At 42.1% G+C, this 16,458-nt stretch overlaps 1 protein-coding gene across 2 annotated transcripts in view; it reads left to right on the plus strand.

Annotated features, from left to right (window-relative positions):
- LOC110537128 (nicotinamide nucleotide transhydrogenase) overlaps nt 1–16,458 on the plus strand; it is a 69,432-nt gene that overhangs the window by 37,740 nt on the left and 15,234 nt on the right. For both annotated transcript variants that reach the window (XM_021622925.3, XM_036937115.2), the window contains 5 exons: nt 23–218; nt 3,391–3,624; nt 4,714–4,874; nt 6,030–6,209; nt 6,582–6,741. In XM_021622925.3, coding sequence (XP_021478600.1) covers nt 23–218; nt 3,391–3,624; nt 4,714–4,874; nt 6,030–6,209; nt 6,582–6,741 — 931 coding nt within the window. The remainder of the gene's footprint in view (nt 1–22; nt 219–3,390; nt 3,625–4,713; nt 4,875–6,029; nt 6,210–6,581; nt 6,742–16,458) is intronic.

The following is a 16,458-nucleotide window of genomic DNA, read 5'->3' on the forward strand; positions in this document are numbered from 1 at the left end:
GTGTTTATCCCTTTCTCTGTAGATGATGTACCTGGGCTCTGGTATGTGCTGTGTGGGAGCCCTGGCTGGTCTGTCTAACCAGTCCACTGCCCGTCTGGGTAATGCCCTGGGTATGATGGGGGTGGCGGGGGGCATCGCTGCCACCCTGGGCTTCCTGAAGCCCACCCCGGAACTCCTGGCACAGATGAGTGCCGCCATGGCTGTGGGTGGCACCGCTGGTAAGTGTGTGGTAGTAAATGAAATTTGTCTGCCATTTGTATGTTCTGTCTGAACATATTGTCTAACAGCAGGTGGCGGTCTGTAGTCCTCATGTGGTGGTCTGCTTCCAACTGCTGTACTACAGTGGTGCCAAGGTAATGGTCACCATTATGTCTGAATCACCAGTATTACCCAGCAGACCTCTGGAGCTCTGCGTCCATCTTCATTGTACATTTTTCCTGGAATCAAGTTGGAACCTAGACTAAACCATCGATTAAGACCCTAGCCCTGTTCCAGATGCTCCTGTTAACCCCTCCCATGTCTACAGGGCTTCAAGAAGAACACACACACACACACACACACTAAGGTGCACTCACAAACAAGGAATTTCCCCCAAACAACCCTCATCAGCAACACCTGTGCCTCAGGATGACCCATTTCCCAGCAATCCTTTAATGTGTGTTGGCTCGTGTGATTGCATGTGTTCAGGGTTTCCTTTAGCCGATAAATAAAATTGTTGCCGGCCAAATTGTCCGGGAGAAGAAAAATGCATTGCAAAATAATGCTTTTTATTCATTGATGGAAATACCAGTCAATTTTCTCCAACTTCAAAGGCAAATATGCTTCATAGGATAATAAATCCTCAAGATGCTTAGTGTTGGGTGTTTTTATTTTTACTCCCCATAAAGGACAGCTAAGTGTACCCCGACTGGGCAAAGATTGAGTTGATTATCCACATTTCTAAAGTGCCTGCTGAGAGAGGATTCTTTCTCTAAAACAGAGTAAAGATGACCTCCAGATTGCGCCTTATTGAGGGACAACGTAATGAGGCTGATGTGCATTGCAAGTTGATCCAGGGAGTTGGACAGTTTTGACTTAAATTTGAGCTGGCCAAGCAAGGTCTGCTGCAAATGCAAGTAAATTAGAGGCAAATTATTGTTAATCAGGCCCGGTCCTAACGATTTGCTGCTGCCTGAGGCAAGATCAACATAAGCTGCCCCTGTGTCAAATATAGTATAAAGATTTGTAATGGATTGATAGAGTAGAGTAATGATGTGTATCTTGCAGTGGTGATTTTAGCATGTAAATCTTGTTCGGGCAAACTCAACAATACATTAATTGCATTAGAACTGTGACAAATTGTGCCCACAAACTCTTAGGGCCTACATAAATCTGTCCCAACAGCAGAGCTTTATTTTCAGCACCTTGGAGTGAATCCTTACCACTGCTACACCTGGCTATCAGCAGAGCCTTGTCTGGCAGCGAAACACTTCATTCAGCCTAATTTACTGCCTTTAAAAAAAACATAGCTGATATGACTGACTTGCTTAAACAAATGTGGTTTCTACTGACAATTGAGATGTACCTGTACAAACCTTTTGGCATAAGGGAACAAAGCGGATAAGGGGCAATCTGTACTTTCGATGAAGACAATGAGTGAGTTAAGACAGACGTAGTCAATATAACTATTTAGTCAGCACTTTTGAAATGAACTACTACAGTATTCTCCATGCACACCAAGTCAGAACTATAGGATAAATAAAGGTGGCATATACAGTAGCTGCGAAGTATTCACCACTTATTATTGAATTTGTGATTTCCAACTTGTGTAATGTTTATGGCCAATGAGCACCAAAACGTTTTATCTATAATTTGTCTATATATGACAAGGCTTGAAGGATTTGCCAGTAGATTGTCGACTTGATTCATGATTGCTAGCTAAGATTTTGAAAGTATGATGTTGGCATAATCAGTCCAATCAAAGCTATGGTGTATATATAATGTGATTTGGCGACATTTTATCTTTGGCCAATGACCTTGAGCCGCATTGGATGGGCACTTCTAATGTAAAAGAAAACCCTGAATGTTCAAGGTTTCCCTGTAGATTTTACAGTGATGTAGTGTTCCCATGAGTGACAACACTGAGCCAATCACGGCGCAACTAGAGAACATTACCAACCCCTACACTCCGTATTTTCTGCTGGCTTGCCCCACCACCACAGAAAGCACTGAGCTAGGCTGAAAAACCTGCATGGACCTGCCTTAGAAAGTAACAGCGAGACCATGTTTGTGTGCGGATTTATTAACTCAACAATTATTATTATTATTTTTTTTACATTGTTTGCAAACTGATATGTGACAGGTATTAATGCCAAAACAGGTGGGGCTCAAAACAGATGGGGCTCTGACCCACCAGCCTTGAATGACGGGTCGCCACTGGTATCATGCGCAATTGGTTCATATCAGTTGAGCTTATTCAATTGTTCTTGAAAATGAAACATTGTTGTCAACTATTCAAATCGGAAAGATACAATGTTGTAATCACTAGGCAGCCAACTGCCTATTAGTAGGAAAGTTATCAATAAGCCACGTAAATCAGACATGACATGAGCCACGACCCCACGATAGTTCAAATTGCTATAAAAATAAACATCACATTTATTAATATCATCCAGTAGAACTGTAAAAAGAATGAGATATAATTTGAGCTTTGGAAACGTGCTTTCATAAATGCATGTTGGCGGGCCTCGTTTCACAGGAGCATTGTACAATAAGCTTTCGCCCAATGAACCAGCCTTAACTAATTTAGTTTATTTACATATCAAATTTGATTGTCCAACATCAGTTTTATAATTTCTTAATTTTGTGGTTGCCAAGTGTCCCCTTCCACTGCTGTGATTTTGATCACAGCAGGAATGGGGAGTGAAGCGAGCCGGCCCAGTCATGACTAGAAGGGGTCCAGCTTTTGTCAAATTAATGTCAAAAGTAAAAACATTTAGGATTTTAGTTAACCCTTTTCCTAACCTTAACCTAATTCTCCTAACCTGCTACGAAAAGTTAAATCTGACAAAAGTTAGATTCCTTCTGTCCAAAGCGGGATCCCTTCTATATAACTTTTATTTCAGGGATGAAGACGCAACGGGCAATGTTGTGCTTTTCAATAAATCCTGTCATGTTGGTATAAGAACATTGTTCTACTTTATTTTATTACAACTGTACAGGCTAATTTCTATGAATGAATTACAATAATCTGTATGTGATTTTGAGCACTGTGGTTTGACCGCCCTAATGTGTTACGCACCCAATGATTATGAATATCTGGTAAATTCACATTGTCCACTGCCAAATTTTCTTTGTGGAAACCCTGCTGCGTGCGTGTGTTGACTGGTTGTCATCCTCTCTGCCCCCCAGGGTTGGGTATTGCTAGGAAGATCCAGATCACCGACCTCCCCCAACTGGTAGCTGCCTTCCACAGCCTGGTGGGTCTGGCTGCAGTGCTCACCTGCGTGGCAGAGTACATGATCGAGTACCCTCACTTTGCTACCGACCCGTCTGCCAACCTCACCAAGATCATCGCCTACCTGGGCACCTTCATCGGAGGGGTCACATTTAGTGGATCCCTGGTAGCTTATGGGAAACTGCAAGGTGAGTAAAGGCGATTTGGGAAGATGCATTACATTTAAAATTCTATGTTACTGTGGTGGTGGAAGCGGGATGGTGTTTTTGTTGGGAGCTGCTAGTGAAAAAGGGTAGGAATTTAGGCAGTCCTAGGCCAAGCACGCCATGAGTTAAGGTTCCAATTTTACCTAAGTTTCCTGTCAGCAAATGAGGCACTTAAAATCATACTTATATTTCTCATACATATTCAACATCATGGTTCATTGGTTTGATTCATTTGTCCATAATGTTATTATTAATATATATCACACACAGACATTTTCCTGAAGTTGTAGGATTTTGCTTCTCTTGGGCACCACATCTTATCCCAGGCAGCTGGGGTTTGATCCAGTACTACTAGTAGTAGACCAACAGTGGTCTGGGTCCTTTTGGTTGATACCTGAGGGCCTGTAACCCACTCTGCATCAGTCCCCTGGCCCAGTTGTGCCACCCAGGCCCTCTTGCTCAAAGCTAGGCCAGGCGGAACCTCTCTGTTTGGCACTAATTATCCCCTCCACCCACAGTCATTTTCCACTTGTTCCCGAAAGCTGGAACGCATTATCCCAGGGAGCGTTCCCACTCCAGTCTCACTGGAATCTGGAAAACCTGCTCTGATAAGATTAAAAGTGGCCATTTCATGCTATACTTTTTTTTCTTTTTTCTGGGGGGTACTTTTGAAAGGCATTCAAAACAAGAAGTAAATGAAACATTAAAATGTGGCCTGTATCACAGATGGCGGAATCCAGCTGCAAGCTTTGTTAATTTGATTGTCAACATGCATTGTTTTAAATTAGCATGAAACAGCCTCAGCTGCACACATTTTAGTCTCTGAAATCAAAATCTATTTAAAAACGGTAACTTTATTTCTCTGCTATATTTGTACCTGCCTGCCCGGGGCTGAATCATATCAGGGATAAAAAAAAAGTAACTCCCTTTTTAGTCCATACAGTATGTGTCTTGTGGTTGGGGGCTGAATACTTGTAAACAAAGTACATCGTAAATTAAATGGACAGCACATAGAGCTAAATGCATGTCAGGATTTCACTATCTCCATGCCTACTGTGTTCCTCTCTCCAGGTGTGCTGAGCTCCGCCCCCCTCCATCTTCCCGGGCGCCATGCTATGAATGCTGGGCTAATGGCCTCCAGTGTGGGCCTGATGATCCCCTACATGCTGGACCCCAGCTACACCACAGGCATCACCTGTCTGGGCTCTGTGTCCGCACTCTCTGCCGTCATGGTATGATCTACACGCCTTCTCTGCTCTAAACATAGAAATAGAACGACTGGAATGGACATCCCCCCCCCCCATTCAAATCAATGTTTGAAGTCATGATGGTACAGTGAAATTGTTGTGGTGTGAGGGCATTTCCTGTTCTACTAATTCTATATCTATGGCCCGGCTAATATCCACCAACCTGGATTGACCAGTGCTAAACAAAGGCCTTTGAACTGAACCTTTAGAAATAGGATGGAAGTCTTACCTATTTGTGCCATTGGGATCCTGTGCTTTAGCCCATTTTATGGTAGGCTTAGGTTCATTCAGCTATCCTTCAATAAAACGTGCTCTCCTCTCGATCCTGCTCAACTGTTGGCCCTGAAAGAGAGTTCATTGGAAGCATTACACATAGGATCAATCCATAATATGATGATAGATGGAAGGCTAACTAAGATGATTAGGTTTTGAAGCAGCGCTGCGAGAAGGTGGTTCTGGTTAAAACTGTTGTTAATGTTGGCTGCTCAGTCCTCCATGTGGTTTGTCAGTAACAAGGACATTTCGATGTTGAGTAAATCAGTGGATATTCATTTTTACGTATACAATATCGCATCACTCTGACTGATATTAAGGTGTAGCTAAACAATCACCTGTGCCTGAGCATGAATGTCTTTAAAAGGAAATCTGATACTGTTCAAGTCTTCTTTTTTTTTTTGATGGAGTGGATCATTACATAATGTTAGGTAGCTGGCTCTGGTTATAACTGTTCCCTGAGGTCAGTATCTTGGAGAGTAACACTAGGATGATATCATAGAGAGCCCTTGAAATGAAAACTCCATGTTTTGACAAATGCCTTATGAGTAGACTGAGGCCCACTGCAATCTGATAGGGGTTAAATACACAACATTTCTACTAGCTGATCAGATTTCGCTATTTTCTGTTCAATAATACAGGGTGTTGTCTGTTTATGCCAAAATGATTCAGGAAAATGCTTACATGTGCGTTTATATATGGCCAGGCCTACTACTCACATGTGGAACATGATCTTTGTATACCTTCTTTTGAATGGGCAATATATTCAATTTAGCAACATATGAAGGAAAGTACGAATTGATGTCTTGCTTTATTAACCCCAATGCCATATGAACCTTTAGTCTAACGGTGGTCTTGTTCTCATAGGGCCTGACTCTGACAGCAGCCATCGGGGGTGCAGACATGCCAGTGGTCATCACGGTGCTTAACAGCTACTCCGGCTGGGCCCTATGTGCCGAGGGCTTCCTGCTCAACAACAACCTGCTCACCATCGTAGGTGCCCTCATCGGCTCCTCAGGGGCCATTCTCTCGTACATAATGTGTGTGGTAAGTAGGCATCCTCTGTAAGTTCTTCTGTATTTTAGAAGTATCACACAGACTCTATACTTTCATCATTCTATAGGATATCATCCTTCTGTCTGTATGTAGGATGTGTCACACATCAGATAGTATGAGGTGAATAGGGAGCATCAGGCCATGACTATACAGGTAAACCTTGAAAATGCTGAAATATGCAAGTGGCATTTTCTGTGCTTCCACCGTTTTCCACTAGGAGGAACTCTAACTGTACTTAAATGCCTTCCTGGCTGCATTGACTGCCTGAAGGAAACTGGGTTCATTGAAACTGCAGTTGACTCAAAAGAAATGAGCAGCTTTTTATTATTTCCACCCCCTCTTCTCCTCTCTCCCACTGGCTAGGCCATGAACCGTTCCCTGGCCAATGTGATCCTGGGTGGGTACGGTACGTCATCCACTGGGTCAGGAAAGCCCATGGAGATCATAGGAACACACACAGAGGTCAACGTGGACCAAACTGTTGAAATGATCAAAGACGCCCAAAACATCATCATCACTCCAGGTTAGAGGTCGACCAATTTATAATTTTTAAACGCTGATACCGATTATTGGAGGGCCAAAAAAGCCAATACCGATTAATCGGGCGATTTTAAAATATGTATATATATATATATTTGTAATAATGACAATTACAACAATACTGAATGAACACTTATTTTAACTACATCAATAAAATAAATTTAGCCTCAAGTAAATAATGAAACCTGTTCAATTTGGTTTAAATAATTCAAAAACAAAGTGTTGGAGAAGAAAGTAAAAGTGCAATATGTGCTATGTAAGAAAGCTAACGTTTCAGTTCCTTGCTCAGAACATGAGAACATATGAAAGCTGGTGGTTCCTTTTAACATGAGTCTTCAATATTCCCAGGTAAGAAGTTTTAGGTTGTAGTTATTATAGGAATTATAGGACTATTTCCCTCTATACCATTTGTATTTCATTAACCTTTGACTATTGGATGTTCTTATAGGCACTTTAGTATTGCCAGTGAAACAGTATAGCTTCCATCCCTCTAGTTAGCGCGCGCTAACTAGCTAGCCATTTCACTTTGGTTAAACCAGCCTCATCTCGGGTGTTGATAGGCTTGAAGTCATAAACAGCGCAATGCTTGACGCACAACGAAGAGCTGTTGGCAAAATGCACGAAAGTGCTGTTTGAATGAATGTTTACGCGCCTGCTTCTGCCTACCACCGCTCAGTCAGATACTTGTATGCTTGTATGCTCAGTCAGATTATATGCAACGCAGGACATGCTAGATAATATCTAGTAATATCATCAACCATGTGTAGTTAACTAGTGATTATGATTGATTGTTTTTTTATAAGATAAGTTTAATGCTAGCTAGCAACTTACCTTGGCTTACTGCATTCACTCCTTGTGGAGTGCAACGAGAGAGCGGCAGGTCGTTATTGCGTTGGACTAGTTAACTGTAAGGTTGCAAGATCGGATCCCGCGAGCTGACAAGGTGAAAATCTGTCATTTTGCCCCTGAACAAGGCGGTTAACCCACCGTTCCTAGGCCGTCATTGAAAATAAGAATGTGTTCTTAACTGACTTGCCTAGTTAAATAAAGGTATAAAAAAAATAGGCAAATCGGCGCCCAAAAATACAGATTTCCGATTGTTATGAAAACTTGAAATCGGCCCTAATTAATCGGCCATTCCGAAAACCTAAGCACCACACACATGTACACGTACACACAGCATGAACACGGTGATTCACAAAAATATGTGGACAAATTAGTGGATTCGGCTATTTCAGCCACACCCTTTGCTGACAGGTATACACAATTGAGCACACAGCCATACAATCTCCATAGACAAACATTGGCAGTAGAATTGCACGTACTGAAGAGCTCCATGACTTTCAATGTGGCACCGTTATAGGATGCCACCTTTACAACAAGTCAATTTGTCACATTTCTGCCCTGCTAGAGCTGCCCGGTCAACTGTTGTTGTGAAGAGGAAATGTCTAGGAGCAACAATGGCTCAGCCGTGAAGTGGTAGGCCACACAAGCTCACAGTACGGGACCGCCAAGGGCTGATGCGCGTAGCGTGTAAAAATAGTCTGTCCTCGATTGCAAAAACTCACTATCGAGTTCCAAACTGCCTCTTGGAAGCAACGTCAGCACAAGAACTGTTCGTCGGGAGCTTCATGAAATGGAAGCAAGTCACTGCAGCAATTTTACATCTAGTGGGAAAGCCTTCCCAGAATAGCTGTTATAGCAGTAAAAGGGGGGGAAGCTCCATTTTTAATGACCATGATTTTGGAATGAGATACTTGCGAGCACTTTTGGCCATGTAGTGTACTTACACACACTGGGACACTGACAGTAGGTTAATGTAAACTAAACCACTCGTGTACACAGGGTTCAACTTGCAAACGTTTTTAAGACCTAGAGAGTAAGTGGGTTGTGGCCAAAGGTCTTGTGCAGAAAGTATAAAACATGTCCTTTGCCATCTACATTTTTCAGATATTACAGAACTTTTTTCTTTATTTATCTTACCTCTGTTGACCTTGTTACATCACCAGCTAATTTGCTAACCTTCACTGGGGCACCTCTCCTGTAGGGCCCATCATCCATGCAGGCCCACTCCATCCCAAGGTGGTCCAAGAGCCTGGGTCATGTTTTGGAATGGGACTTGAATCACCCTGAATGTAGTGGGTGACTCACTCTCAATGTTTATCCCAATTAGTTATTTGCGCTAGATGGGCTAGCTACAAAGTCAACATTGGCTAAAGTCTATTGTAAAAATGAGCTTTTTGTTCTTAATTTAAGGTTAGGCCTTAGGGTTAGCAGTGTGGTTAAGGTGATTGTTTTGCTTAAAATCTCATTTCATGACTTCGTGGCAGTGCCAACTACTAACCTGCACCTCTTAAGGAGATAACCCTTGAATAACACAAATGTAATCGGATGAAGTTACTGATGACATTTTGGACAGGTAACTAACGGATTATATTAATAAATTAACCTACCCAACCCTGGTCCCAATTAGGGTTGCAAATGGAGGGTATATTACTGGAAACTTTCAAAGTTTACCAGTAAACTACCAGAATTTTGGTGTCTTTAATTATCTCTGGCCTTATCACATGTAAAAATATATGAAATAATTAAAGATGAGGCCGGACAAAGTTGAATTACTGTTTAACTGATGCCCGACTCACTTTTCTCCAGACATCCCAAAAATATTTTAAAGATTTTTTTGCCAATATATGCGGCTCTTTGTTTATAAAGCGCTGTCCGCTCTCCCTTGAGGCTTTCCCAAGTTGATCCCCAAGAGACCAAACAGCCTCAGGTCACGCGCTCAGATCATTTTCGAGCCTCGGCTTGGACAGTGAAACACGCTCGCACCTGCAGGCGACGTGCAGATAATTAATTTCTCGCTCATACGGTCATGGCTGAAACCACTGTAAATTCCAACTATTTATGTGTCCATGTTAAACGTGGGAGGTCCCTCATTATGTCCGTTTTATCCATGGTTATTGCATCATTTTCTGATGTATTAGAAGCGATTTAATAGACGGAAAAACAATGTAATTAAAAAAATTGACTGGCCAGAGATCAGGGCATTCATCAGCAAAGACGCTGTGCAAGCTGATAGTATTTTTGCACAACCAAATTGAAGTCAAAATGATTGAAATCGAAGTGTGTCAGCTGTATGGTGATTTGCGATTCATAACTTACATTTTACCAGTACTACCAGGTAGTAGTGGGCCAACTGGTAACACCACGACAGAATGCGTATGAAGTGATGATGCGGCTCCGAGAACAGCTAGCATGTCCAGCGAAGTACATCGCCAGTGGCACGCACACACTTCTTGCAGATCGGCAGGTGGGGGCTTTTCGTGGCAGCCAGACGAGCGTATCAAAGGAGGATGCTGCGAGCAAAGTTACTGGGCTCGAATTTAGTCACGCTTGCTCTATATATATATATATATATATGTTGATGCTTCTAATTGTGCATGTTATAAACAACATTTTTTGATGAAAGGTTATACTTTGGCTGGATTGAAAGTATGTTTTTTCCAATGATACATTCATTTGGCAGACCTAACATGATTAACCCTCTTTCTACAAGGCCTAGTATGAGGCCAAATCATATTTGATTGAATATTTTGTTAACGCCTAGGCTATAGAGATGCATTCAGGTAATGAACTTATTATTATAATAGGATGACAAAGCTGTAAAACATTATCCTTTTTTCATTAATTAGGATATTCTCTTGAACTATGGTCTATCTACTAGAAACTCATGGACTATATGGACACAGATATAAAACATGAAGAATATATGTGAATACATCTTCAAAAGTTATTCAAGTGTAAATTACCAAAGTTATGATAGATTGCCATAGATTTTTTATTTTACTGAAGAGTCTGGTAATTTTGGTATATTACCAGTAGCTTTGCAACCATTGTCCCGATGGCACCCTATTCCCTTTATTATATTCATGCCGGTAGCATACAGATAATTGTAGGTTATGAAACAATGGTTTGGTTGTTATTAGTGAGCTGTTTTCAGATTTGATAAGCCACTGAATGTGGTTTTTGTTTTGATTATCTAGGTAGCTTGCCAGCAGTTGTAGCTAACTAGCTAAGCATCAAAACGTTATACCAGGGGTGTATAAATTATGCCAATTCTGTTGCAAAACCTATCTGAATTTGTCCAATAGAAACCCTTGTTTTAGTTGCAACTGTTTGGACTATTAATTACACTCCAGTCTGGCCAGTCAGATGAGGGCTAACATTGGCTAGCTAGCTATATTTGGTTATGGAAGGTTTTTACGCAGATTACTTCGATCATTAGCTAGTTAGCTAGCTAGCGACAAGAGCCAGACAACAGCTGACCTAGCTCGCTAGCTACTTCACACAGCTAACTTTAGCTAGCTACTTCACACATGTCCTAATGCCAGTTAGCTAACTAGCTAACGTTAGCCAAGGATACCCAAACAGTGGTGTTGGCATTCGTGCACCTCAACTCAATGTTGAATATATCCCACATTCTTCAACAAAACAATTAGTTCAAAGCCTACACGGAACTTTGGGAAAATGCCATGCTAGTTCTGACCTTGATGCAAATTTCCCATCGTCAACTCTTCCATCTCCTCTTGACATTTAATCCCAAAGATCTCTGGCCAACAACTTTGCCATGTTACTTGATTGCACTTGACAACTCTGAGCTGGCTGCTTGACACCTAGCCCATGTGTACTAGCTAACTCTATTTGCAGTGTTTCCCCTAGTTGGAGGGGGGGGGGGGGGGGGGGGGTGCAGTGGTTGGCAACCTCTCCCAAACCCTGATAACCAGTATTTAAAATGCATAACTCTGAAACGCTTTAGGCTAGAAACAAACTGTAAAAGTCTGACCATCAGAGTTTGAGCTAAGGCTTTCAGAAGTCAATCAGTTAAACAGTTTTGCTTTGAGTTAAAACTTTAATATGAATGGAAGTCCTACTCTACAATGTAAGACTCTGTTGCAGTCTAGTTTATTTAGAGGCAGCTTACCAGGGTTTAAACCTGCAACCCTTGCAGTTATGCAAGCACACCACCTGTGCCATTAAGGTCCAGACCTTTTCTCATGGGCTGGATTGTAGGTTACAATAGCACTGCAAATGACAGTCATTTGGTTAGTCAAAAATCACCTGTAAACCTTTTTTTTAAGTGAGAAGTAGGCATTGGTCTGAAGCTGAAAAATAACGGAAATTCACATGAGCACCACAATACCTACTTCAACTAAGTTTTTCCAGCACACAGCTTTGACCTACTACAATGGCTGTGTTGGTCTATTGTATTATAATACAATGTGTCGGCAGGTTGCTTAGGATCCTTTTATTGATTTATTTATATAAATATACACTGCTCAAAAAAATAAAGGGAACACTTAAACAACACAAGTCAATCACACTTCTGTGAAATCAAACTGTCCACTTAGGAAGCAACACTGATTGACAATACATTTCACATGCTGTTGTGCAAATGGAATAGACAACAGGTGGAAATTATAGGCAAATTAGCAAGACACCCCCAATAAAGGAGTGGTTCTGCAGGTGGTGACCACAGACCACTTCTCAGTTCCTATGCTTCCTGGCTGATGTTTTGGTCACTTTTGAATGCTGGCGGTGCTTTCACTCTAGTGGTTGCATGAGACGGAGTCTACAACCCACACAAGTGGCTCAGGTAGTGCAGCTCATCCAGGATGGGACATCAATGCGAGCTGTGGCAAGAAGGTTTGCTGTGTCTGTCAGCGTAGTGTCCAGAGTATGGAGGCGCTACCAGGAGACAGGCCAGTACATCAGGAGACGTGTAGGAGGCCGTAGGAGGGCAACAACCCAGCTGTAGGACCGCTACCTCCGCCTTTGTGCAAGGAGGAGCAGGAGGAGCACTGACAGAGCCCTGCAAAATGACCTCCAGCAGGCCACAAATGTGCTCAAACGGTCAGAAACAGACTCCATGAGGGTGGTATGAGGGCCCGACGTCCACAGGTGGGGGTTGTGCTTACAGCCCAACACCGTGCAGGACGTTTGGCATTTGCCAGAGAACACCAAGATTGGCAAATTCGCCACTGGCGCCCTGTGCTCTTCACAGATGAAAGCAGGTTCACACTGAGCACATGTGACAGAGTCTGGAGACGCCGTGGAGAACGTTCTGCTGCCTGCAACATCCTCCAGCATGACCGGTTTGGCGGTGGGTCAGTCATGGTGTGGGGTGGTATTTCTTTTGGGGGGCCGCACAGCCCTCCATGTGCTCGCCAGAGGTAGCCTGACTGCCATTAGGTACTGAGATGAGATCCTCAGACCCCTTGTGAGACCATATGCTGGTGCGGTTGGCCCTGGGTTCCTCCTAATGCAAGACAATGCTAGACCTCATGTGGCTGGAGTGTATCAGCAGTTCCTGCAAGAGGAAGGCATTGATGCTATGGACTGGTCCGCCCGTTCCCCAGACCTGAACCCAATTGAGCACATCTGGGGCATCATGTCTCGCTCCGTCCACCAATGCCACGTTGCACCACAGACTCATCAGGAGCATGCCCAGGCGTTGAAGGGAGGTCATACAGGCACATGGAGGTCACACACACTACTGAGCCTCATTTTGACTTGTTTTAAGGACATTACATCAAAGTTGGATCAGCCTGTAGTGTGGTTTTCCACTTTAATTTTGAGTGTGACCCCAAATCCAGACCTCCATGGGTTGATAAATTTGATTTCCATCGATAATTTTTGTTTGATTTTGTTGTCAGCACATTCAACTATGTAAAGAAAAAAGTATTTAATAAGAATATTTCATTCATTCAGATCTAGGATGTGTTATTTTAGTGTTCCTTTTATTTTTTTGAGCAGTGTGTGTATATATATATTAGTACCAGTCAAAAGTTTGGACACACCTACTCATTCAAGTTTTAAAAAATATACATATATTTTCTACATTGTATAAAAATCGTGAAGGCATCAAAACTATGAAATAACACATGGAATCATGTAGTAATCAAAAAAGTGTTAAACAAATCTAAATATTTTAGATTCCTCAAAGTAGCCACCCTTCGCCTTGACAGCTTTGCACATTCTTGTCATTCTCTCAACCAGCTTCACCTATAATTATTTTCCAACAGTCTGGAAGGAGTTCCCACATATGCTGAGCACTTGTTGGCTACTTTTCCTTCACTCTGCGGTCCTACTGATCCCAAACCATCTCACTTGGGTTGAGGTCGGGTGATTGTGGAGGCCAGGTCATCTGATGCAGCACTCCATCACTCTCCTTCTTGGTCAAATATCCCTTACACAGCCTGGAGGTGTGTTTTGGGTCATTATCCTGTTGAAAAATCAAATGATAGTCCCGCTAAGTGTAAACCAGATGGGATGGCATATCGCTACAGAATCCTGTGGTAGCCATGCTGGTTAAATAAATCACTGACAGTATCACCAGCAAAGCACCATCACACCACCACCTTCATGCTTCACGGTGGGAACCACACACGTGGAGATCATCCGTTCACCTACTCTGCGTCTCTCAAAGACTTGGCGGATGATACCAAAAATCTTAAATTTGGACTCATTGAACCAAAGGACAGATTTCCACCGTTGTAATGTCAATTTCTTGTGTTCCTTGGCCCAAGCAATTCTCTTCTTATTATTGGTGTCCTTTAGTGGCCCTTTGTCCTTTGCAGCAATTGAAGGCCTGATTCACTGTGTCCTCTGAACAGTTGCTGTTCAGTTGTGTCTGTTACTTAATCTCTGTGAAGCATTTATTGGGCTGCAATTTCTGAGGCTGGTAACTCTCTAATTAACTTATGCTCTGCAGCAGAGGCAACTCTGGGTCTTCCTTTCCTGTGGCGGTCCTCATGAGAGCCAGTTTCATCATAGCGCTTGATGGTTTTTGTGAGTGCAATTTAGAAACGTTCAAAGTAGAGGTCAACCGATCAATCGGAATGGCCGATTAATTTGTGCCGATTTCAAGTTTTCATAATCGGAAATCTGTATTTTTGAACACCGATTTGGCCGATTTTGAAAAAAAGAAAATACTAAAAAAAAATTACACCTTTATTTAATCTTTATTTACCTTGGCAAGTCAGTTAAGAACACATTCTTATTTTCAATGACAACCCACACTTCCTAGGCCAACTGCCTCGTTCAGGGGCAGAACGACAGATTTTTACCTTGTCAGCTCGGGGGATTCAATCTTGCAACCTTACAGTTAACTAGTCCAACGCTCTAACCACCTGATTACGTTGCACTCCACGAGGAGACTGCCTGTTACGTGAATGCAGTAAGCCAAGGTAAGTTGCTAGCTAGCATTAAACTTATCTTATAAAAAATAATCAATCAATCATAATCACTAGTTAACTACACATGGTTGATGACATTTCTAGTTTATCTAGCGTGTCCTGCATTGCATGTAATCGATGCGGTGCTTATCCAATGTGTACCTAACCATAAACATCAATGCCTTTCTTAAAATCAATACACAGAAGTATATATTTTTAAACCTTTAGCCAAAAGAAATCCTGGTTAGCAGGCAATATTAACCAGGTGAAATTGTGTCACTTCTCTTGCGTTCATTGCACGCAGAGTCAGTGTATATGCAACAGTTTGGGCCGCCTAATTTGCCAGAATTTTACGTAATTATGACATAACATTGAAGGTTGTGCAATGTGACAGGAATATTTAGACTTATAGATGCCACCCGTTAGATAAAATACTGAACGGTTCTGTATTTCACTGAAAGAATAAACGTCTTTTTTTCGAGATGATAGTTTTCGGATTCGGCCATATTAATGACCTAAGGCTCGTATTTCTTTGTGTTATCATGTTATAACTAAGTCTATGATTTGATAGAGCAGTCTGAGCGATGGAAGGCAGCAGCAGGCTCGTAAGCATTAATTCAAACATCACTCTCGTGCGTTTGCCAGCAGCTGTTTATGACTTCAAGCCTTTCAACTCCCGAGACGAGGCTGGTGTAACCGAGGTGAAATGGCTAGCTAGTTAGCGGGGTGCGCGCTAATAGCATTTCAAACGTCATTCACTCTGAGACTTGGAGTAGTTGTTCCCCTTGCTCTGCATGGGTAATGCTGCTTCGAGGGTGGCTGTTGTCTTCGTGTTCCTGGTTCGAGCCCAGGTAGGAGCGAAGTCAGGGACGGAAGCTATACTGTTACACTGGCAATACTAAAGTGCCTATAAGAACATCCAATATTCAAAGGTTAATGAAATACAAATTGTATAGAGAGAAATAGTCCTATAATTCCTATAATAACTACAACCTAAAACTTCTTACCTGGGAATATTGAAGACTCATGTTAAAAGGTACTACCAGTTCCTTTTGTGTGTGGGTGTGTTGTGTGTGTGTGTGTGTGTGTGTACGTATGTACACGTACGTATGTATGTACACACACACACGGTTGGAAGTCGGAAGTTTACATACACCTTAGCCAAATACATTTAAACTCAGTTTTTCTCTATTTCTGACATTTAATCTGTGTAGAAATGGCCTGTTTTAGGTCAGTTAGGATCACCACTTTATTTTTAAGAATGTGAAATGTCAGAATAATAGTAGAGAATTATTTCAGCTTTTATTTCTTTCATCACATTCCCATTTGGGTCAGAAGTTTACATGCACTCAGTTGATATTTGGTAGCATTGCCTTTAAATTGTTTAACTTGGGTCAAACGTTCCCACAATAAGTTGAGTGAATTTTGGCCCATTCCTTCTGACAGAGCTGGTGTAACGGAGTCAG

Source organism: Oncorhynchus mykiss, chromosome 12 (genome assembly GCF_057628025.1).
Source record: "Oncorhynchus mykiss isolate SJ-2025 chromosome 12, ASM5762802v1, whole genome shotgun sequence".
In the NCBI taxonomy this organism is placed as follows: Eukaryota; Metazoa; Chordata; class Actinopteri; order Salmoniformes; family Salmonidae; genus Oncorhynchus; species Oncorhynchus mykiss.